This window comes from Tachypleus tridentatus, chromosome 6 (genome assembly GCF_004210375.1).
Source record: "Tachypleus tridentatus isolate NWPU-2018 chromosome 6, ASM421037v1, whole genome shotgun sequence".
Classification (NCBI taxonomy): domain Eukaryota; kingdom Metazoa; phylum Arthropoda; class Merostomata; order Xiphosura; family Limulidae; genus Tachypleus; species Tachypleus tridentatus.
This window is the reverse complement of record NC_134830.1, coordinates 80,750,828-80,774,775: the sequence shown is the minus strand read 5'-3', so window position 1 is coordinate 80,774,775 and position 23,948 is coordinate 80,750,828. Positions and strand designations below refer to the sequence as shown.

The 23,948-nt window shown below is 32.3% G+C and overlaps 1 protein-coding gene across 10 annotated transcripts in view; it reads right to left on the bottom strand.

Annotated features, from left to right (window-relative positions):
- LOC143252904 (serine/threonine-protein kinase Doa-like) overlaps window positions 1-23,948 on the bottom strand; it is a 94,362-nt gene that overhangs the window by 7,605 nt on the left and 62,809 nt on the right. For 5 of the 10 annotated variants that reach the window (XM_076505734.1, XM_076505741.1, XM_076505733.1 and 2 more), the window contains 6 exons: window positions 18,158-18,287; window positions 17,033-17,321; window positions 7,718-7,811; window positions 7,022-7,088; window positions 2,057-2,170; window positions 81-171 (listed from right to left, as the gene is read on the bottom strand). In XM_076505734.1, coding sequence (XP_076361849.1) covers window positions 81-171; window positions 2,057-2,170; window positions 7,022-7,088; window positions 7,718-7,811; window positions 17,033-17,321; window positions 18,158-18,287 — 785 coding nt within the window. Of the gene's footprint in view, window positions 1-80; window positions 172-2,056; window positions 2,171-7,021; window positions 7,089-7,717; window positions 7,812-11,783; window positions 13,448-17,032; window positions 17,322-18,157; window positions 18,288-19,739; window positions 19,759-23,948 lie in introns of those variants that run through there. The other 5 variants (XM_076505737.1, XM_076505743.1, XM_076505736.1 and 2 more) reach the window with 3 other exon arrangements.

The window sequence follows — 23,948 nt, the reverse complement described above, 5'->3', positions numbered from 1 at the left end:
GAAAGTTTTATCACCAGAAATATCAAATTCAAATATATTCATCTTTACTACATAAAAAAAATAAGAAAAGTGGTTCTCACCAAAAAATCAAATACACTTAGTCCTAACATTTCAAAAGAAATACACATGTGCCCGTGGTAGTCAAACCAATCCAGCATCTTCACACACAGACTGAAAACAAAATAATACATAAAATACGTTTTTCCAAAAATACCTTAATAATCAACATTCAATGATATGATCTCTATTAATTTCAACAAATTAAAATGAACAGTAATACGTAGGTAACATCTAAGTTTGTTCATACAGAAGCTTCTATCACAATATTCATAGTTATTTCAATTTATACATCAGGTCTTGTCAAACCTCTCTTACAAAGTAATTGATTTGGTCTTCTTGATAAACACAGACAGTTACTTATTAAAATACTACAAAAATGACACAAAACAAATGTGTATCAGTTAAGGTAGTGCAAAACTTGCACGTACTAAATGTTTTAAATGACGATATTAAAATAAAAAAACACTACAATCTGTCCATGTTTATTTTTCTAGCACTGTTGTATTGTTGTAAAATTTTCATTTCTGAGTTTACGTTTAATTTTGTTTTTCAACCACTAAGATTTTTCAACAATATTAAAAAAAAAAAAAAAGGAATTCATCCAGGATAATTTACATATAGCAAGAACATTACACTTTCCCATTTGAAGACTACATACAGTAATAATAATTAAACACTTATGTCCATCATAATGATTAATACTTAGTCATTAAACATGATGTACACAAGTTAGTCAAGAAATTTTGGTTTCATTAACACAGTTTTATGGTATCCAGCTTTTAGAAACAGTTTTTAAGTAGTAGTACAGATTTCACAAATATTTCTGAATTTTCACTTGTACATTAATCTTATCTTATTATGGACTCTTTCATGGTTCAGTAGCTACCAAAATATAAAAATGTGCAAGCCTGCATCAAAACATACACTAAAGACAAGAATATTTCTTGACTTTTAATAAGTTCTTTCATTTCAGCTTATGCCTTATCTGATTACAGGTTAGGAAAAAAATATTTTCATTCTATTTATGGCATTTTTATAAAGCTATATGTAATAACAAATCAAGATTTCATGAATTACACTCATAAGTGATGAAAAATAGAATGATATGGATATTCCATTAACATTGGTTAACTGATCCGTCTGATGGTAATGAAATAATTTACTTGCCCATTCAATATTGTCAAATACTATTGTTATATCATTTGGTGAAAATTATTGGTTAGTTTCTAAGAAGCAATTAAATATTAGGCATATAAACAATTTTCTTCTTGAGGAACTTAATGAAGCTTGTAATTTAAATTGTGTTCAGTAAAGAAAAATAAATTTTGATCCAATCTAATTTCATTCTGCCTGGAGAATGGTCAGTTTTAATGATCTGCACCTATGTGATACATTGCTGCCATCTACAGCCAAAGCTCGTCATAAAAGATGTCAAAATAATTATATTTTAATATAGGTCAGAACTGGAATTCGGTGAAAAGGAGCTATACTTTGGTCTTACTTCTAGTTACAGGCTCCATAATCTTTAAATACGTTATTAACTCTTGTATAAAAAGAATTCTAAAAAACTAAACACTCATTTTACTCAGCTAATGCCACCTATTCAGTGATTGAGGTTAACATTCTGTTCTTTTCTTATGTATTCACAATTGAGGATGTAGAAGCACTATGCTTATCATCTAATTGAAGGCCAGTTTTCTAAGCTTAGTGGTAGGAGATTTTAGCATTTAAAGTTGAAATTCTTCTAGAAAATAAAGGATTATGTGAAAAAACTGGAGGCAGAACAACATGAGATTCATTTATCTATTTGCAGGGAGAATTCCAACTTCAATTGCTAAAACCTTTTACCATCAAGCCAAGAAATCCAGCTTTTAACCAGAAGAAGATCACACAGCCACTATATTTGCAACTATGAAAATATAAAGAAGGAACATAACATGAGATTTGACTGCTGAATGTCAATTACATTACATACTTATAATTAAGTTGAACTTACTGTTTCCCCACATGATCAGCACTTGTTAATTTTTCCAATACATTAATCTCCAACTTTGCTGCTTCTCTGTACTTATCCACATTTTTTATAATCTTCAGTGCTGCCAGTTTATCACTGAAATCACAACCAATCTTATTCATATTTGTAAAGTTCATACAACTTTAATTGTTTTATTTATTGTTCAACTATATAAATATTACCCACTGATGATTGGTGAGGTAGCTTTTGAAATCTCATTTTGGAAGTATATATCACAAACCCATTTAAAATATGATACTTAACTTCTGTCTGTTCTCATGATGCACAAGCATCTTACAACTCTAAAGTACACATGCTAACTAATTTTAAGTTTTTGGGTTTCTGAAGATACATGTAACAAAATTATGTTACTCAAAAATACTCAGTGTACATGTGTGTGTGTGTATATATTAAAAAAGTAACTTGAGAGCAACACAGCATAATTATAAAAAAGTGTTTTTGAAGAATTTTGAATCACCTTCGACACTACGTTTGTACCTTTGTACATAAATGCTACATTGTAATAAAATGTTAAATAACAAAAAAGAAAATTACATAAAACTTTCAAGACTTATAAAACCCAATTATAAGCAAAATGTCAAAAAATTACATTTAGCTTTCAGTATTTGGAACTAATTTTACCAAAAAAGGTTTTAAGGTGAAATAAACACATGCATCAAAAAATGTAAACATTGTCAGTAGTTGTAAATACTGCAAATTAACAAACCTCTACCTTATCAGAAATAAGATAAAAAGAAAAAAGATTTGAAAGTCGATTTTTTTTATTCTTTATAATAAATATATTGTTAATATCTATAAAATTAAAACTAGTTGTGTGACAGCGTATATTTGGCAAAAGTACGGAAGATACGTTTTATGATAAATATATTTACTTTAAACGTATGAGAAATAACTCGAACTCAAATTTCGAAAGTAGACATATTGTGGTGATAACATCACACTAACAAAACTTCGCAAACAGGCATAGCACATGACGTTTGATACAATTTGAGGCATGACATGATGTACAAGTACAAACGCCTCAGAAACTGGCATCTTGCCAAATTTATCAACAGCATACGCTTGTTAAATGATTGGCAGTATAGGTCAGCCTACTAAATTTCACCCATCTACTCTCTAGCTCCTGTATGCAAGTGTACGTGACACTACGTCTTTCAACAAACAGCTGGTGCATTCTCTAAATTTGAATGACTATCTTTACTTACAAAATATGGATCAGTGAAAGTGGTTAAAACTAAATTTCGGTTAACTTTTAATAAGTTGTGTGATCTTTTTTAGACGCAATGGGTAAAAAAGCAGTGTTACAACTGAGCTGGTCTTTCAATTTATATAATGAAACTGTTTTAAACGAAAACAATATAGTTTTACAGTGAATAAAATTGAAATTTACTTGCATAGTATGGCAAGTCACGATACACAATCAACCACTGAGGAGGAATAGATTGTGGACGAGCAGCCACATTTAGGTACTACTTTTCGTCAATCTTTGTTGAAACACGAGTTAGTACACATCTCGCACATTTCAGGTTTTGTCAAGTACTAAAGCGTTATATTTCACTAAGTCAGGGTTAATTGTGGATGAATAATGCTATTGGTGACTTCTGACACCATTACTGTGTGTGTGACCACGAATATATATATGTCAGACCTAGATTTGACAAAAGCAAAGTAATAACGTGTTGTGTAATTAGACACGAGTTTACAACTTCTGATACTTTACGTTTAATATCCACCTATAGCTTCTTCAGGAATATTCAGAAACTTAAAAACGGATCTCACATGTAATACAAACCGGTTAACGTTTTACAACTTTTGAACACTATTTGACAATTCTTCTTTTGTCCAATGGGAACTCAAAATCATAATCGTGCAAAAAAAACATTTTTTTTTATGTATGTATGTATGTAGTCTACCACATGCCAATGAAAAGAGAGCCTTCGTGCAATACCAGAACTCGTTAGTTTGGGTGAACAAGGAGAGAAAATATTCTGAAACACAACTTACATGTGCAGTATAACATTTTAAAAGTTACAGTTCTAACGTCTAAATACAATTTTTATCACAAGTTATGGGCCGATTGGTTTCTATCACTTCACCACTCTTAAGCGTCTAAACAGCAACACTAAAACAACTGTATCTTTTACGATAAATAAATAAGAGGAAATGATAAAATGATTAAAACAGTGTTTTCTTATAGCAAAGCCACATCGGACTATCTGCTGAACACACTGAGAGGAATCGAACCCCTGATTTTAGCGTGGTAATTCCGGAGACATACCGCTGTACTAGCAGAGGGCAATTAAAACAAAAACAATTTTATCCTATTATTCAGAGTCAGGTGGTAATTGTTTGGTTTTAATTTTGCGCAAAGCTACACGAAGCCTGGTTCCGCTAATCGTCTCTCATTTAGTAGTGTACGATTAGAGCGAAGACAGTTAGTCAACACCACCCAATACCAACTCTTGGGCTACTCTTTTACCAACGAATAGTAGGATTGACCGTTACTTTATAGCGCCTTTACAGCAGAAAGGGCGAGCATGTTTGGCGTGACGGGGATTCGAATCGCGCCCCTCAGATTGGGAGTCGAGCGCCTTAACCACCTGACCATGCTGGACCCTCGGTGGTAATTGAAAATTAAGTGTTTTCCAGTAATGACGAGTCCGAAACTCGTTGTTGCAGAGTCTAGAATATTAAAGTATTTAAGAAAGATAGGCTGGTTGTTTTTCTGATTATGTAATAGAATACAGATTCAGATAGATGAGTTAATTTATATCCGCTTCTACATGAAATTATCCTGTATGCATGTTTGTAAGCGACATATAGTTTTACCAACCACTATTATGTCATATTCCTGCCAGCTTGAGAAGTCCTAGTTACTATTAAACGAAAGCTCTTGTCAGCACTGGACATAATTTGACTGATACCTTATAAAATATTTTCCTTTGCTTTTACTTGTGGATTTTTATAAATATCCCACAAGCATATAAGAACATGTGGAGTGTCTCTGGTTTCAATCACGTTCTGAATTCTTAGACTTAGCTTAATGTGCTGATAATGTCTCAATTATTTTTTTGTATTAGAGGTTTGGTTATATTGTTGTTTGTTCAAAGTAAAGAATAAACAAATAATAAAATCAAAACAGTTATGTATATTAACCCTGAAATGCCACAAAGGCGAAACGCTGGTTTAAATAACAATGTTATTTTATATTTATCCGTAGTGTAGAGATTGCTTTTTCTTAACTTTTATCAAACTGTGATGAATTTAAAGTGTTTCATTTAGCTATACGAATTACAATGCCACGAAAAGTGGGAACTGAAAATCGTTTTAAAAATCCATCCAATTAGTGTAATTTTACTTGTTTTTGTACTTTTCACTGCTGCATTTATTTTGGATACTTCTTATAGCAATTCTACGAATGAACCGACGATCTCACCTTCCGTTAAAAGTTTATTTTTCTTATTTATTTGTTCAGTTGTATATGTCCATGGAATGGACAAATTTTATACTCTTTCTGTATTGCCATATCCCTGATAGCTTTTACAATAATTAAAAATCACAATCACAAATTCATAAAGTTTATGGCTGTGGTTTTAATTCTTGTTTCATTACTTTTTGTAGCAGGATCCCTACTTCATTTCAAAACTGATACTTTTTTAATTGTCCTTTGATTGCTTTTTATGTTATACCTGTATATATATCTAAGATCAATCAATATATATTTATAGAAAACTCAAAAGCCCAGACCCACAAACCAGTCAAGTAAGCTAGATAAATCTTATAACGATAATCCAAGCCATATAGCGGCTAGTCCAATTGACGTAATCATGTAAATAGTAAACCAAAAACTTGAAACTGTCATACCGGAAATGTTATCGAACTTTTTAACGTATTATTAGAATACATATACATAATGTATCCTAACCAATACTTTGAATCGAAGGTTTTTCGGTTAAGAACTCGATAAGATGGTTTATCGGTGAGTGAAATATTTATAATTTTTGTCGATTGCTATTATTAAATAGTACCGTACTTAAAAATAAATGAAATCGTTTCCAAAAATTGGAAGGAAAAAACAATATAAACTTTGTCTAATTGTCTATCTTCATAATAAATGTTATCAAGCAGTATATTATCATAATTCTGTAAGATACACGTATCTCACTAATGTATTTTACAATTTAGTTGTGTAGAATCTACCAAGAAGCCAATAATATCTCAAAATATCTGCTGGTTCTTGTTATTCCTTTCACTGGCAGTTTTAAACTCAAATCCTGAACACAAGAAACACATCACCCACAAATTAAGATAAGTCAACAATTAAAATTCAACACTTGTTTCAAACCAAAGGCATTTTACACATCCTTATGCACACGCGAATCGTTGATAAAAACACTTCTGACAGATACAAAACTACCTATATCGGTAAAACTACATGCCAACTACAAATACTCTAACATGGGAATTTCAGCTATAATTAAACATAACACAGCCAATCTATTCGAGCTTTGTATCCCATTACGCTAATATATTATTATTGTATTATTTCTTTTTATTTTGAGAATGATTTTTGCTATTAACCAATTTTCATTTGTATTTAATATCCTCAGTACCCATTAATCATTCTGCAACCTGTTTCGATTGATAAATTTAAGGATATTTAATGTCTGCAGAACTTAAGATTAAAGTTCCTTAATGAAAACGAAACCACTCTTCTATTTATAATATCAAGCAAATGGAATTACTGCGAATTTTGTTTTTCAACTTTCAGTTTAAATGCATCTTTAACAGCATTATATATACAAAAGTAGAGCGATTTCAAATACGTCCTAGCTACACTTAAACGCAAGACTTAGTTTTCTTCGTGGTAGTCTGCCATTTCATATATCCTGATATTTAAATATTAACTATTTGAGTGATACTTACTGCTTTAAATCAACAACTTTCACAACTTTCCCAAACGTTCCCTCACCCAAAGTGGCGAGGATTTTATCTGAAAAAGACCAGTGACCAAGTTATACCACAGTTTTGAGAAATAAGGATACAAAAGCTGACAAACAATCATAACTAATAATGTACAGAGTATTTTAAAAAGTGTATAATGAACAATCCATTGCTATGCTGAAATTTTTATTATACTGAAACATCATATTACCAATTAGCTTTCAAAACGCTGTACATGTAGAATAGTTTATCACCTTTTAAACACTCTGTACTTATTACGTATAACAATGAAAAAGAAACAACTATTTCAATATAAACGGTTTTGGGGGTTCAAACTGCTATATTAAACCTCATGACCTACAATTAAGGTCGTTACTACAGTTCAATTCATTATCTGTTAATTATAATAAAAAAAGCAAAAAACTTGGAAAACTTTCTGCTATTTTATCATAACTTAGGACGGAAATATCCTCAATAAATATTTTTCAAGCTATCAGTAACCACAAGTTCATTTGGAGGTGGAAAATTGTTATTTTACAATACCACTCATCCTCCCTCTGTAAGTACTATACAAACAAAAATAGTACAAAAAGTATCTAAACAGAAAGAGGACAAGATGGCCAATGAAAAAGATACTGAATTAAAACGTAAATGGAGATGTTACGAAAAGATGAGTACATCGATCTTGCAGGATGTCTCCATGATGATAGATCAGATGACCGTCTTCGTCGTCCTCAACGCTAGGTGGCCTGGAACCGTGCTCGTGGGGAGACTAGCCAATTGCAACCAGCCAATGCAGCACGTGATCCACATCAGCCATTCAAATCGTCAATCCAAGAAGTTCATCCACATGCAGTACAATCACACAGATCCACCACATCCACAGGTTCGGTGTAGAGTCAGCCCACAAAAGTCGGCACGTTTCAGTGACGTGGAGGAAGCACGTGTCATGCCCAGTACGTGTAGTTTACCGTCATTTTCAGTGTTGGTATCAACATGGCAAATAATATAAACAAGGGAGGCATGTTCGTGTGAACAACAGAGGCAAGGAGACAAGCCAGCAAAGTAACCGCATCAACAAGATAATATCTAACCTAAAAATTTAGCCTAAGCTTAAATAATATCCAAGTATGTTAACAACATACATATATATATATATATATATACACACGAATATGTGTATTCATAATATACAGTATTATACTTGTAATAATGTTATTATTTTTATGAGTTAGTACCACCCTATTATTCAGCGATTCTCAATATTACTGTACTAATTTTATTTATTTATGAATTGCTTAAAGTTAAAATAGTTTTTGAAATAGTTAATACGGTTAAAGGTCATAGGAGCTTTAAACTGTATAAACGAGCACTTAATTTTCAAAACATTTCAGACGTTGAGTAATGATACTGTTAGAATGATATAACCAACAAGCCCAATCCATTTCTGAAGTTATCAACATGGTAAAGAAGTTCAAAAATTGTCCATGAACATTTTATGTATATGAAACATACTTCATCAAACAAAAATAAGACCAAAATACAGGGGATTGAGTATGTTATATAAAAACGATTTTAAATACGCATATAAGGAAGTCACACGAAACCACAACCGATATAAAATATATTTATAATGGAATATATAATAATTATATTTAGACATTGTTTGGCGTTTAGTAGGTGGTGTGATGCCTCAGAAAACTGGTCACTTTCGAAAGGATGTGCAACAGCCCTTTCGAGAGCAAAATATTCAGATCTGGGATTCAAAAGTTCCAAGACGGGATATCCCTTGTACGTTATGGCATTAGAAAGTAAATTAATGTTAACCAACTTGGAGAACCAAAAATCCATAACCATCCAGAAAGAGTACCCCACGGGTGGTACGCAATGTTCGATATACCGTAAACAAGTGAGAATCCACGAACACAGATAGTCCGTATCAATACATACTCTTCAAGTCGCCTAACTTTCGTATCATCAGATCTATTGAACAACTAAAACTAAATACAACAGGGTGAAAACAGAACAGCAATGAATGTTAGAGAACATATCTAACGGTTATTAAATAGTTAACTGCTTTATAGAGACTGAAGAGTATGATGGATGAATAAAAAATATATTGTGGTTACAGAAAGTAAAACAGAAAATCAAAATTTCGTTTTAAAAAACTGTTAATATACAAAGAAAAAGTTAAATAAGACAACCGAAAGAAATGTTGTCTGCTTTATTTTTAATTTGTTTAAAGCCGTTTAAGTAACTGTTCGTATATAATTCTGTACAGAATACCTCAGTTCAAATGTTTTCATCGTATATAGGTTTTACAATTATTTCGTTTAGACCATGCACCTATTTCATGATTGTATGAGATAATAAATCTTTGGCTACATTACGTTCTGACTTTGAAATGGAACTGCATCTACTGACTGGATCTTAAGTCGAGCAGACAGCCTCTGTAAAAGACTGGAACAGGAACGTAACATTCCACCTCTTTGAGGGAGGCCAGTATGGTACCGGGGTCTTGGAGGAGGAGGTCGTGCCTCCCTCCTACCCCGTAAAGTTCGACACAAAAACAAACCAATGTCTAAACACTAACCATGAAAAAATGGTAAATATTTTCATGAAACTATATTATTATTGTGTTGTTTTTAGATATAACAATACGCCTGGCTCAACGCTCACTTACACAAAACTTCAAATATTAAACCAAACTCACTCTCTAAAGAAGCACAACTGTTACAGTGATTTCAAAGCTCTACATCTCGTTTCACGGTCTACAAGAGGATCTTGCCTAAAATAGAAGCTACTTCAAGCTTACAAATATGTGCTTGCCAACTGTTTTCCATTTTAATCTGCCATCACCGGTATGTGTATTGTGTGCTCACTTCTGCGTTTAAATACATGTTAAGATCTTATGGCAATTTAAGATTCTAGGTAACACCCAACACCTATAATACAAACACAGAGAGGCAAGGTTTATAACATTATTTTTTAAGCACCAAGGTCCTCAGTAATATCTAAAATATATAATTAACATACATTTTAAAGTATAAGGCCAACTATCCAGACGTTCGCATGAGATTCTCAATATATTCAAACCATTAACTGTTTAATTCTTTTAAGCTTTTCAAAAAAAAATTAAGAATACCATTAAAAACAAAAATTAAATCCTAAAAAATATAATTTTCATCAAGATGGAGTCAGTTTTAAGTTATTAGCAAAGTGCAAGCTTTAACAGGAAACAACGAAGTCTACTGTTCCGCAGGCAATAAACCCGCATGGAAAGAACTTGTATTACATACATCACGATGTGTAAATATAAATTGACTACGAACTGACATGAACACACTCTTGGTCGTTTGTGTCTTTAAGGTGTTACAGGTAGATTATTTTATGTATAATAAACAAATATACTGAAACTTCTTCCTATAAACAGGTACAAGGTTCAGTGATGTCGAGAAACCCACTTGTTGAGAAATTTATATGCAAAAACGCCTCGTTTTGGGTTGAGAAAATATTTTACATAGAAGAGCGAACAACGTTTCGACCTTCTTCGGTCATCGTCAGGTTCACAAAGAAAGAGGTAACTGACCGGAAGCTGACCACATGTTTGAAAGGGGTTGTGTAACTGTGTGTCGAAATGTAGAGGACGGTATTAGATGTTTGAATATATAATTTTATTTATTTTATTATATTAATATAGGTATAAAGGCGTTCCTTTATATTGGTTTATTTTGGGTTTGTCAAAAATTAGTAACAAAATATGACATTCCAGTTAATACCAAATTTATTCAAAAACCCGGCACAAAACTAAGGTCTACACTATGTAAAAACTACACTGACAAACACCACACCAACATTATTTATAAAATACAATGTGATAACTGCCACGACTTCTATATTGGAGAAACAAGTAGAAAAATGGAAACCAGATTCAAAGAACATAAAAAGTCACCTTCACACGTTTTCGAACACTGCAAGTCAAATAAACACAACATAACCATGGAAGACACTCAAATACTAAATAAAGAAACAAACATAAACAAACGCAAAATTAAAGAAGCCTTACTTATACAACAACTTAAACCCAAAATAAACCAATATAAAGGAACGCCTTTATACCTATATTAATATAATAAAATAAATAAAATTATATATTCAAACATCTAATACCGCCCTCTACATTTCGACACACAGTTACACAACCCCTTTCAAACATGTGGTCAGCTTCCGGTCAGTTACCTCTTTCTTTGTGAACCTGACGATAACCGAAGAAGGTCGAAACGTTGTTCGCTCTTCTATGTAAGATATTTTCTCAACCCAAAACGAGCCGTTTTTGCATATAAAAGGTACAAGGTTTTTTCCTTCAACCCCGATATGTACTTTTATTAAGGGCAGCATCAATTACTACAAGAACGTTAAATGCTTAAGACTGAGCTCTATCATGCAACATTTTTATCCTTTAATTACACTGACTAAAATATACATTTGTAAGTAACCAGGTGAACTACTGTGCCATCAGTTTAATCCAAACAATAATGAACACACGGCGCAAATTAGTAAAATATTGGAAACTGGTTAAATTCGAAACCCAAATATTAGGATTAACAACGTGCTAAAGTATATAATACATACATACCCCTTTACGATTTAAAATTACTACAAACATTCAGCACAAACCAGTTGAAGATAACAGTTCAATTAAGTAGTGAAACTATCATGTGAATTCCAAACACAGATAACTTACGCCATTCCAACACTTCAAATGACGATCATCTTTCATTCTGTGAGAGAGACGAGTTTTTACCAACCAGTCTCTAGTATGACCATAATGCCTACGTTTCAGGGAGAGTGCTATGGGTAGTGGCGATACGCGTGTGTAAACACCTTCAGGACACATTGAATTCCATCTTCTAAGAATGGACTTAAAATGAAATATACTGAAATCCGTGTTCCAATCTATGAACCTTGGTTGCAGCATATATGGGTCTATCATAATGTAGTTGTGCTTGAGGTTAAGGGAACAAATGTTACCAGAATCATTCGAAGATAAATAAACAAGTTAGCGATCTATGAACTGGCGCGGTCAGTGGAAAGTTACATAGCACGCGTAGAGCAAACGTGGGCTTTTTACGGCCATGTAAAACTGTGCGACAGCATCAATAGTGGCGCATAATATAAAGTTAACAACTGTTGAATGCATAAAAGAACAGGCCACTAGGGGGAGAACCAGAAGTGGGGTAACAGTATACCTGACATATATTTTCCGACAGTGTCTGCCCTTCAGTACTTAAAATGAATTCATTTTCATACACAGTCCAGCGCACGTAGATATCCACGATAAAACAAAAGTTAACGTGTGACAAGTGTAGACAAAACTTCTGCTACATAAATATGTAAATATCAACTGTAAATGTTTTATCTTAGCATACGATTCTCACTTAACTTCATACACATACAGATGAACATAAAATATATTACACAAGTTGAAAAGATTGTTATTCACATAAGACAGAAACGCATAATTACATAAATAATTCGATAAATGCTTTGTCATTTATAAATGTCCTTTTTGTTTATAAATTTCCTAAAACTACGAAAAAATTATATGCTCATAAACATCCCAATTTTGAAATGATAATCTAGAATGAAAACATCTAGTCAGTAACGACTCCCGCTAACTCTTGGGCTGCTACTGTATAAATAGTGGAATCTGACTCTTATAGTGTATCCACGGGCCCCAAAGTGTTGACTACATTTCTGCGACAACAAAACACTAAACAAGCCTTCAGATTTACAATCCAAGCAAATTAACTACTAGACCACACATGTACGTTTCAATCTTCCAACTAAAAACTTTTGACAGATACATATTGAACGTATTTATCAAAGATGAATGAATCCTAATATTACTCATGAAATGATTGATAACTACAACATTATTTTTATGTACATTAAACTCTTGTCTCACAGAAATGATCTGATACAAAAACTCCACAAGGTACAGAACCATTAACTACATTACTCAAATCAAACAATAAAAGTTGTTCATAAATAATCTAGTATTTAATACTCATTGATTCAGCTAATTTATGAATAATTAATTCCAACTGTCAATTTTCTTCTTTTAATAAACTTAAACTATTACCTTATTGACATTCTGAAAAGAAATCTTTACATTTTTAATTACCTTCTAAACCAACAGTTCGATACTTGTCATTTCTGGAAAGCAAGTACACTATCTCCTCAACTACTGATTCATTCGATATGTGGAACACTCACATCAATACATTAAATGTTACTTTCTCATACACTAATTTTTAAATAACATTAAATACTTATTATATAAATTTAGTCTTTGAGATAACAAAACTACTCTAACTACAATTATTTACAAAAATAAATTACATCCAAAGCTGTACAATAGAAGTAAATGTGTTAATTCATATAATACCTACACAGAGAAACAGTTTAAAGAAACTTCAAATATTAACAATCAATAAAAAGATTAGAATGAGTTCTGCACCTGCTTTATCAGTAACAAACATTCAGACATAGATTTACTAGTAAAAAGTACAGAAATTCATAATTATTATTTCAAGGTAATTTAGAAACAATATTCATTAATGCAGTTTAATTGTCAATGTTCATCCTACAAGTTTTTGGATAGTATTCTTATTGAATAGTCTCATAATTAACACTTTCACAGAAAGTTTAGTTAAAAATGTATAGCCACCCTTTAAAAAAAAAAAAAAATTAAATCTCCAACACTTGAAATAACCAAGGTAAAAATGTCTTGTGTAATAGTTTTAGTTAGTATTGTAGATGTGTTTTGATTAAATACCTCTAATCAAAAACGTGTTAAATGTGAGAAAAAGGACTGAGCATGGGACTTATAGGAATGAAATGAAAATTGGCAGCCAAAATAATAGCTACACTTATAACATTGATAAGAATTTTACAGCAATTATTCATTCATTAGTTAGCAAATTAGTTAACTATGCCACATTTTGGGTTCAATGAAAAGCAAGACAGTGGGTAAAATAAAATACAGGGCCTAGCTAAACAATTCATCTTCAGTCTGCAATAAACTCTTTTCAAATATACTTTAATCTTCTTATAGATTTCCTGAAACATAAACTATCATTATGATAATACATTTTGCAATAAATGTTTTGTAACCTTGTTACCTTCAACTCTTGGCAATACATTGATTAACACTTGTGTTTTGCATGTTAAAAGTCTACTGTTTGAAGTTTTATGAAATCAAATACTTTCATGTTTTTGATGAAATATGTACATGTTTATTGCACTTAAACTACAGTAAAACATTTTTTTATATTATGTGGCAGCCTGTAGATAGTAGAGGGTGTGGACTAAAAGGAGTTGGTATTTTAAGTTGTTTTAATTAAACTGAAAATCTGTATCAAGCTATTATACCTAATATTTAACATGTATACACAGGCAATAAGCTGTATTTTGTGCAACATTACATTTTCACATTATGCTTAGTCTCATATTTTCCAATATTTAAGTGATAGTATACAGTGCATACACATTTACAACTGCAGAGTAATGACAGATTATTTATCCATACAGAAGTGTACAATATCCATGCATATAATAACGTAAATCAATGTATGTAAATCAAATTCACATGCTGCAAAAAACTAAGAGGTACAAAGCAAAAAAAGTGTAAAAATTTGTTTTCACTTGCCATAACTCCAACTAGTATAAGCAAAATTTTGTTATTGAAAGATCTTGTTCATGCAAAATTTACTGAGACTGTCTATTAATGTATCTCTATGAAGTAAAATATAAGGATTTATGACTGAAAACAATGAAGAATCAATAAATGTAAAAGCCAAGTGACAGTCTGATTCCTCAATTTCTTGAATTATACAAGTCCAATTCCATTTTTTTCTGCTATATTACTTCCTCTTTTGATTTCCCATTCCTATTTGAGTAGAATTTAATCATTAACACAAGCATAAATAGCTCCTAAATTTGTTTATCCTACAACTTTTTAGATTGTATTATTATTTAATAGTCTCAAAATTGACACTTTCACAGAAAATTAAGTAAAGTGTACAGTTACCCATTTAAAAAAGGTTGTGTTAAAAGAGACTGAAGATACCAATTAACTGAAGGTCAAGAGTTCAACTTGTCCTCAAAAGAACAGGTGTGCATGAAATCATGTGGTCATTGTATGTTTTAATCTTTTATCTAATGAGAACTATCAGTTGTTGTTTTTCGATATTCTAATATTGTAGCCTTTTTATATAATTGAATGCAAAAATAACTGTTATGGAGTGGACTATATTATGTAAGTGAAACTGTGGTGTTCTGGCTATTGTGGAAACATTTGCAGGTTTCCACTTACAGAACTATTACTAATAAAACTTTTGGTTTCTTAAACTGTTGAAATCAAAAACCTTATTTAACATTTGACCTTTACATTCAAAAGGTATAGATGCATTACTTCAAAAGTCTAATAATTATGTTTACTTTGGTTGTTGTTATTATTACCCTTTCACTAACTCTAAGTAAACATTTAGACATTGAACATAAAGAATGTTCTATTGCCTTGTACTATGTGCTAAAACAATAAAGTTGAATGTGCTACTTTTTGATGTGTGCATTATGCAATGTGAAAATAGTGCTTTAATACAAATTACTCAACAAATCTAACTGGTCAAACAAGATTACAATGATAAGAACCTGAGTGTTAATTTGGATGGAAAACTCACTTTGCAAAGAAAGGAGTCCCAGAGGCATATAACTAAAAGTTACACAGAGAGTTAGAACTATGCAATTATTGGACTTTATATACTTGATTAATTTTTGAGCTCATTCACTGATCATATTCAACCAATTGATTACTTTCATGAGACTTAGATGGATAGTTGGAATAATAAAAATTATATTAATAAGAAACACTAATTTTGATTAATTTATTTTCTTCAGTCATAATACTAGTTTAAGTTGAACAATCTTAAATTAATCAAAAATAATGAGAAATCATAAATGACAATATTTGAAATATTTGAACAGAACAAACCATTTAAAACAATAATATTCAGAAACACTAATTTTGATAATTTGATTATTTTTGTTACATTAATAAATTATATGGATTAAACAGGTTAAGTACTTTGCCCTACAAAGAATACTCTAGTATTTTTACAGCCTACACATCAAGAATTGCTGAATAACTGGGTGAACTGACACTAAATAATTAGTATCATTTACTTTTTACTTCTCTGTCCCCATCAGATACAAACTGAATATGAACAAATAATCACAATATCCAACTGAACTTAAACTAAATTGATCAAGTACTTATAATAAGTAGAGTTGCTATCAACAGCAATATAACATCACATGGTCTTTAATTGTTTCCCTTTCATGCAGAACTAAACATGTCATACAAATCCGTTTATAAAAGTTAAATATTGTTGAACTGTAAAGTGTGTGTGTTATTGAAAAACCAAACACAAACACACTATAACCTTTTAATTTAGTACATCCTGCCCAGTTAAACTTTAAAATACGTTTAATTTTGTGTAACATTTTTTTTATGAAGCTTACAAATATTTGATAAAGTCATTTGTTCTTTGAATGGTCATCAGTAACAATTAATTTATATGAACAAGCAGTATTTCTTCAATTTTAATTTTATCATGTTTTGTGGCATTGTAGATGTGTACAGATACTTCACACTGTTTACATAATTAGCCTGTGACAAATGCAGACACAATATACTAATTTTACTTAACCACTGAGCACTGTAGTACCTGAATACACATCACAAAACACAGGTACAAATATGAGGAATAAATGCATCTGTGAATATTTAAGGCTATAAATATATGTAATTATGCAGTGCAAATTATAAACAGATAACCCTTTTGATTTAAATAAACAGTGAAATCCAGGAAAGTGGAGTACAATAAATATATTTTAAAATTACCAGTAGATGTCGGCAGTACTTACCCGTGAACTGAGACTACGGGTGCGCCGACGGTAGCGCCGACTGCGATCACGGTCGGCGCATTTCCGCCGATGTCGTTGGCGACTACCTGAGCTATGACTGTGGTAACTTGAATCACAACTGTCCGACATGTCGGAAGAGTGGCTACCGTGATGACGACGACGACGACGATGTCGGCTATAATCCCGACGACGACTCCGGCCATGACCCTTACGAACAACACGAACTTCTCTTTCTGGACTGTATTCACGATAAGTACGGTCACTTTCTGGGTCCTTGCAATAATGGTCACTATGGAAAACAAAGTGTGAAATTAAAAAGACTGCTTCTTTTACATAAATGAAAAATCAGCACTTAATAAAATATTTTTTGTATTGCTTCTTGTAGTTCATACACAAGTCATGATAAAAATTGAAATAATACAATTACGGACATTTACAAACCCTAACAATTTACCTCTGCTCACTTTTAATCATTTAAGTCCCATAATCGAGATCAAAGACTTGTTAATACCTTCTCACTTAACACATCCAAACAATTCAGCAATTTAAACAACTGTTCTTAATAAACTTACCATACGCTACAAAATACAAAAACCAAAATTATTTAATTTAAACAAGTAAAACAAAAATCAATCACATTTAAAATATTTAAACAACGAATGCCTAAAATCAACAGCGAAAAAGATGCAGATTTTGTCACACTACACGCAATAAATATTGACCTTATACAGGATACTAGAGTTTTAATGTAAAATATACAACGCTGAACACGTGTACTGTTTTCATACAGAAACAGAACCATTAGGCACGAAATTATGAAATTTTCATTATGAGCAAAAGTAAACAAAAGCAAATGTACAAAACATCATAATAAATTTGTTATGAAAGTTAAAAAATTCAAGAGCTGTATAGAGAGTTCACCAACTGCAGAACCTAGCAACCTCATAATGTTCCTATTCTCAAATAATGTAAAACCAATATACATATATTTTTAGTATAAATTTAAATATCTTGGAGATATACACCATTTCCTAAACAATTATAATAATGCATCCAAGTTATGATAAAGGCATATCAGCATTCTATCACACCAGTGAAATTAAATATACATGTATATATATATACCTGAGCCGCCTTTCCTTCTTGCCCCACTGGCCAGCGGAGCAACACAACACCAGCCCCATGGTCATCCTGGCTAGCTTCCTATAGTGGTGGTATTGTGGTAAGGAAAGGAGCAACAAACATACGCTGGGTCCTGTGGAATCTCAACAGTTTATACTATAAACTTGTTACACGACAAAAGTTATAATACTTTGTCGTTTAATTACGCAAATTTCAGTAACTTTTAACCAGATAACAATTTTCCAAGTATACTTAGTGATATAATAATTATTTCTGTAACTAGGGGATAACGGAACGTTACAGACACAAAAGCATAATAACACACTTAATTAACTAAAAATTCTGTCAATCTATAATTGACAAACATGAATACACGCGAAAGAGCAACAGCTACAAGTTTTAACTTAATACAACAAACCAAATACACGCGTTTCGAAGACAAAGCATATATGATGAAAAGGAAGTTTAAGAGAAATGTACTGCTGGCAATATACAAGAAGCAAGCAGATGGTGGGTGAGCTGTCAGGAGGAAGGGGGAAAAAACGTCTGTCTCCAATTCAAACTTCCGTTCCCTGGGATTCGACTGCAACCCGGTCACCACAAGATACTATAAAACGCAATATACACCTACGTAGATACAGAGACGTCTTGGGTAACGCAAATTTGTACATTTGATAGACATTGCAACCCATGATTATTATGTCTTATTAAACGGTGAAACACCTAGTAATAGTTTTAGCAACCAAAATCCAGTCATACTTTTCGATTTTTCGTTGACAAGCTCATATTCGTAACATAATGAATAACTGCAAACGAATACTTCATACAGTTTTCATGCACATTACTGCAAATACTAGCTACGCACGTAGTTGCATGCGGAAAGTAACAAACATTCATACAATACTTAATATAAAACATTCATTCATGCCTTATTTCAATGCTATTAAGTGAATATCAATGCTCATACTGATGCACACGCATAGCGCATTACGGCATTCGTGAGAATGAAAAAAAAAAGTAAATAAAATGCGATAGGTATGATTATGACAAATTTATTAGATTGAGAAAAGATTATACATACAAGTTTAAAAACCAAGGCATAAAGGTTAGAGGGTCGGCATAGTATTTTCACGTTTAGATATCTCCTGGCACAGAAATTTGTATAAAACTCACTAAGCACCCTTACAGAGACCAAAAATGATTTATCTGTAATGAACTGCTTTTAAAATTCGCCTAAACTATTTAAATTAAATTACAACAATCACAATTTTTTGTAAGTACTCGTGGATATGAAGAAATTTCTAAAGCTGCAATTTCATAGAGCTCCTGTTTCTTGCATGGTTTTATCTGTAATAAATAAAATTCACTTGTGACGTCACAAACGACATTGTGTTATTCGTTCTACTGCGTCCATAAGATGCTATAATAATATAATGAAAAAATAATAGTCTATAAACAAAAAGTGTGCATATATTATCATGTTTGATAATCTACACGACCACTTTCGACAAAAAACAGTTCTGAAAGAAGTATAAAATATACATTAAGTAGTAATTAATATACAGAGTGGCCCGTAAATCCCTACCCATTCATATATCTTATGTATCCAGTGTATCTGTGTGCTGTCCCTCATTCTCGCTGCACAATATTATGCGACGCCATGTTCTGTATGACATTTTCAAGTGTAAATTGGCTTACATCGGCCATATTTCTCTGAAAAAAAAAAAACAAATTTACAATACATGCGTAATTGAATATAACATAATTACATATGGATGGGTAGGGACTTACGGGCCATCCTGTATAATAAAAATTAACAAGTAGCATAAACCATCTCAAGTCATTAATTCAAAAGAAAAAAGGCCACAAAAGTAAAGTAATAAAAAAACAGAAGTCTTAAACCAGGGAGCTTCGAGAGAGTGGACTTCTTACAATGTATCCCTTACGAAGAAAGGCCCACTTTCCAAAATCATGGCAACAATTGGTATTCGATCGCCGCACTTTACCTACACGTTCTCGATGTGTTTGCATAAAAATTATTCGAAACGCAATATTATGATTTAGGATACTTTTCCTCACATACGTTGAGCCAACAAAAATTATATACTGTTGATGTCATTGTTACGTCAGTTAGCTTTTACTATTTTTTATGCAATTCATGACAGTTTACAAAACAAACTCTTGATATATATACACACTGATGGCCAAAATCTTAAGCCCAATGAACATAAAGAAAAAATACGCATTTTGCGTTGTTAGGCTCAACCACTTATTTGAGTAGCGCTTTGAAAGATGAAAATAAGAAAAGGGAAAACAAAAATAAAAAAACTTTTCAGCATTTAATAGTGATAATGTGAACACTATGAAATTAGCCTAAATACTAGCTGGTCAAAAGTCTTAGACCATACTGAAACGAAGCGTTAATCGGTAAACATGTAACGAAATTTAGCATTAGCGTTATCAACATCTCCCACTGACATCTCCCGTGTTACATTGGGTATAAACATGGCAAAGGCTTAAAAGTTGATAGAGTTTAAACGTGGCAGAATTGTCGAGCCGCAAAAGGAAGGTCTCTCTCAACGTGCCATTGCTGGTGAGATTTGGCGAAGTAAACCTGTAGTTGCAAATTTCTTAAAAAACCCTGAGGGATACAGAACGAGAATTTCAAGTGGTCAGCCCAAGAAAATTCCGACGGCGTTGAACAGGAGGATTCGACGGGTTGTCCGGCAAGACACCAGCCGATCATCGAACCAGATTAAGGCCCTTACGGACGCAGAATGCAACTTAAGAACAATAAGACGACATCTACAAGAGAAAGGCTTTATAAACCGTAAATGTCTTCAAAGGCCACGCCTCCTTCCACACTACGAAACAGCTCGGGTAAACTTTACTGAGAAGCACCAAACATGGGAGGTAGAAAAGTGGAAGAAGGTTTTGTTCTCTGATGAGAAAAAAATTAACCTGGATGGTCAAGATGGCTTCCAACATTACTGACACGATAAGGATATTCCACCGGAGACATTTTCTACACGACACAGTGAAGGAAGTTCCATCATGATCTGGGGTGCTTTCTCCTTCCATGGAACAATGGAGCTTCAGGTTATGCAGGGGCGTCAAACAGCAGCTTTTTACATTGGCATGTTGGAGAGAGCATCCTTATTGACTGAAGGCCCTCGCTTGTGTGGAAATGACTGGATCTTTAAACAAACGCTGCAATCCACAATGCCCGCAAGACAAAGGACTTTTTCATGGCGAATAACGTGATTCTTTTGGAGCATTCAGCGTGTTCGCCCGAACTGAACCCCACTGAAAATGTTTGGGGGTGGATGGCAAGAAAAGTCTATAGAAATGGACGTCAATTCCGAACAGTGCATGACCTTCGTGAAGCCATCTTCACCACTTGGAATAACATTCCAGTCAGCCTTCTGCAAACGCTTATATCGACCATGCGAAAGCTAATGTTTGAAGTTATTCGTAATGACGGCCGTGCAACTCACTACTGAGACATCTTGTTGGACATTTTCTACCCTGTTTAGGACTTATTTTTGGTATGGTCTTAAACTTTTGGCCAGCTAGTATTTAGGCTAATTTCATAGTCTTCACATTTTCTCTATTAAATACTAAAAAAGTTTTGTTTTGTTTTCCCTTTTCTTATTTTCATCTTTCGAAGCTCTACTCAAATAAGTAGTTGAGCCTGACAACGCAAAATGCATATTTTTTCTTTATGTTCATTGGCCTTAAGACTTTGGCCAGCAGTGAATATATAAATTCTACAATTTATTTGTTACTACTGAAAGATACAACTCATAGAATAGTGCACATTAAACAGTAGCAAAATTGACATATTCCAATTAATATTTATTTTCGGTTGGAATTTTTTAATGATCACTATTAAAAACCAATACACAATTCTCATCACAAGCAATCCTTTTTAATCTGAATGCCCAGAGAGCTAGTTTCTTAGTTTAATATTTGATTATTTCATATTTTGAATTTTTAACTGAAAACATGAGTTTTTTCGAATAAGAACTGAAATATATACTAGGAAACTCAGTTGTATCGGTGAATATCTACAGCAAGGTTACATATAACAACAATACAAAATACCTACTGCATATAACTTACAAACAAGATAGCGTGAGGCCTCCTAATCGCAAATCGTATGATAATAAAAACGCCATATCTATTTAATAGACCATGAAATGAAAGTTAAATAAATGAATGCATTTATCTAGGGAGGTAATCAAGTATTTTCTTAAACATCTGGATAAACTTTAGCTTCTCTTGTGCAAAAATAGTTTTATGATTTCTTGATGACTAGAAACCCACTTCTTAACTTGAAGTTAACTTATGAAAGTCGAAACGTTGTTCCCTCCTTATCAATAAAAGTGTTAATACCCATAACAGCCGTTCTGAGATACAGTTTTATGATTTCACTTAACCTTAACTCAACCGAACCCAAGTTTTATAAGAAATTTTAACGTAACGAGTGAAAGCTTTCATGTCTAAAACTGTATTTTGAGTAGTACACCGAAAATTGGTACTATCTATTGATTTTTGCTATTTTGAACTATTATCATGGTTCATAAGAGATCGCAAGGAATAGCATAAAACCATAACGGAACGTTCTGGCAAAACGTATCTTAAACAGTGAAGGTTCAGTTCAAACAACACTTTAAAAACTTGTATGGACAGCTAAGGCTGTACACATATAAACTTGCATTAAAAATCTCGTATGTTAAACCTATAATGAAAAAACAATCCGCTCAACGTTCGTCCATAATTATTATTATTCTTCTCTTGCCATCCTACACCAAAAATAACTTGGTATATTGCGCCAAAACCTCCTGCACAATAAGATACCGCGGAGGTGTAAGCGTATGGAAACGTCGATTTGTTTCTTCTATATTTTACGTAAACTAAAACAAAAACATAATTCTTGTGTGAACATGTTATCATTACACCTTGTAATTAGCTTTTTCACAAGTATATGGTGTTCCTTCAAAAAGGTTAAGTGATGGGTGAAACATGAATTTTCAGCCAATAACAGATGACTGTGACGCGTAGATACTCAATGTTTTGTACAATATACAATCGAAGTATTTTAGGGAGCAAACCCCCTAGAGTATGTACGAAGTGAAGGAGTAAAAAAAAACGTACACATAATATTAAATTTTATTTCACACATTTGGAGAATAATTACTTTAAAAAAGATGAAGGTTTATTTGAAGCAATATTCTGGAGATGCGTGTTTTAAACGAAAAGGTTGCTTTTCTACTAGTACAATTTTTTTTATACACACTTAGTGGGAGCTGTGTCTTTGTCTTGGCATATTTTTGCCCATTGCTGTGTATTATATTTACACAATTTAGTTACACAGAAACTACATATGCTCACTATATTCTCAAAGAAATCTCCAGCTGCGAGTTAATATTTTACATTTTGGACTAACACGATTCAATAGTCAACAGCTATAGTAAATCATCATGAATAGTATTAGCTAAGTACTAGCTATGTTTATTATTATTACAATACATAAAATTAGCTACCATATTAAGTAATCCTTTGCTCACAGTTAGGCATAAAAAAGTCAGCAAATAAGATATCTAAAAAATTAAGAATTGAAAATCCTGCAAATAGGGATAGTAAATAGTAAAAAAAAGCTGGATATGTTTGGGACATTTATTATTTGTTAAAACTATATTCCTATTTTAAATCCATCACATGCAATTCAAGGTAACACAGTGGAGCCAAAATGGGTTTGTAGTTTGAGTAATTAATATCTGCAGTACAT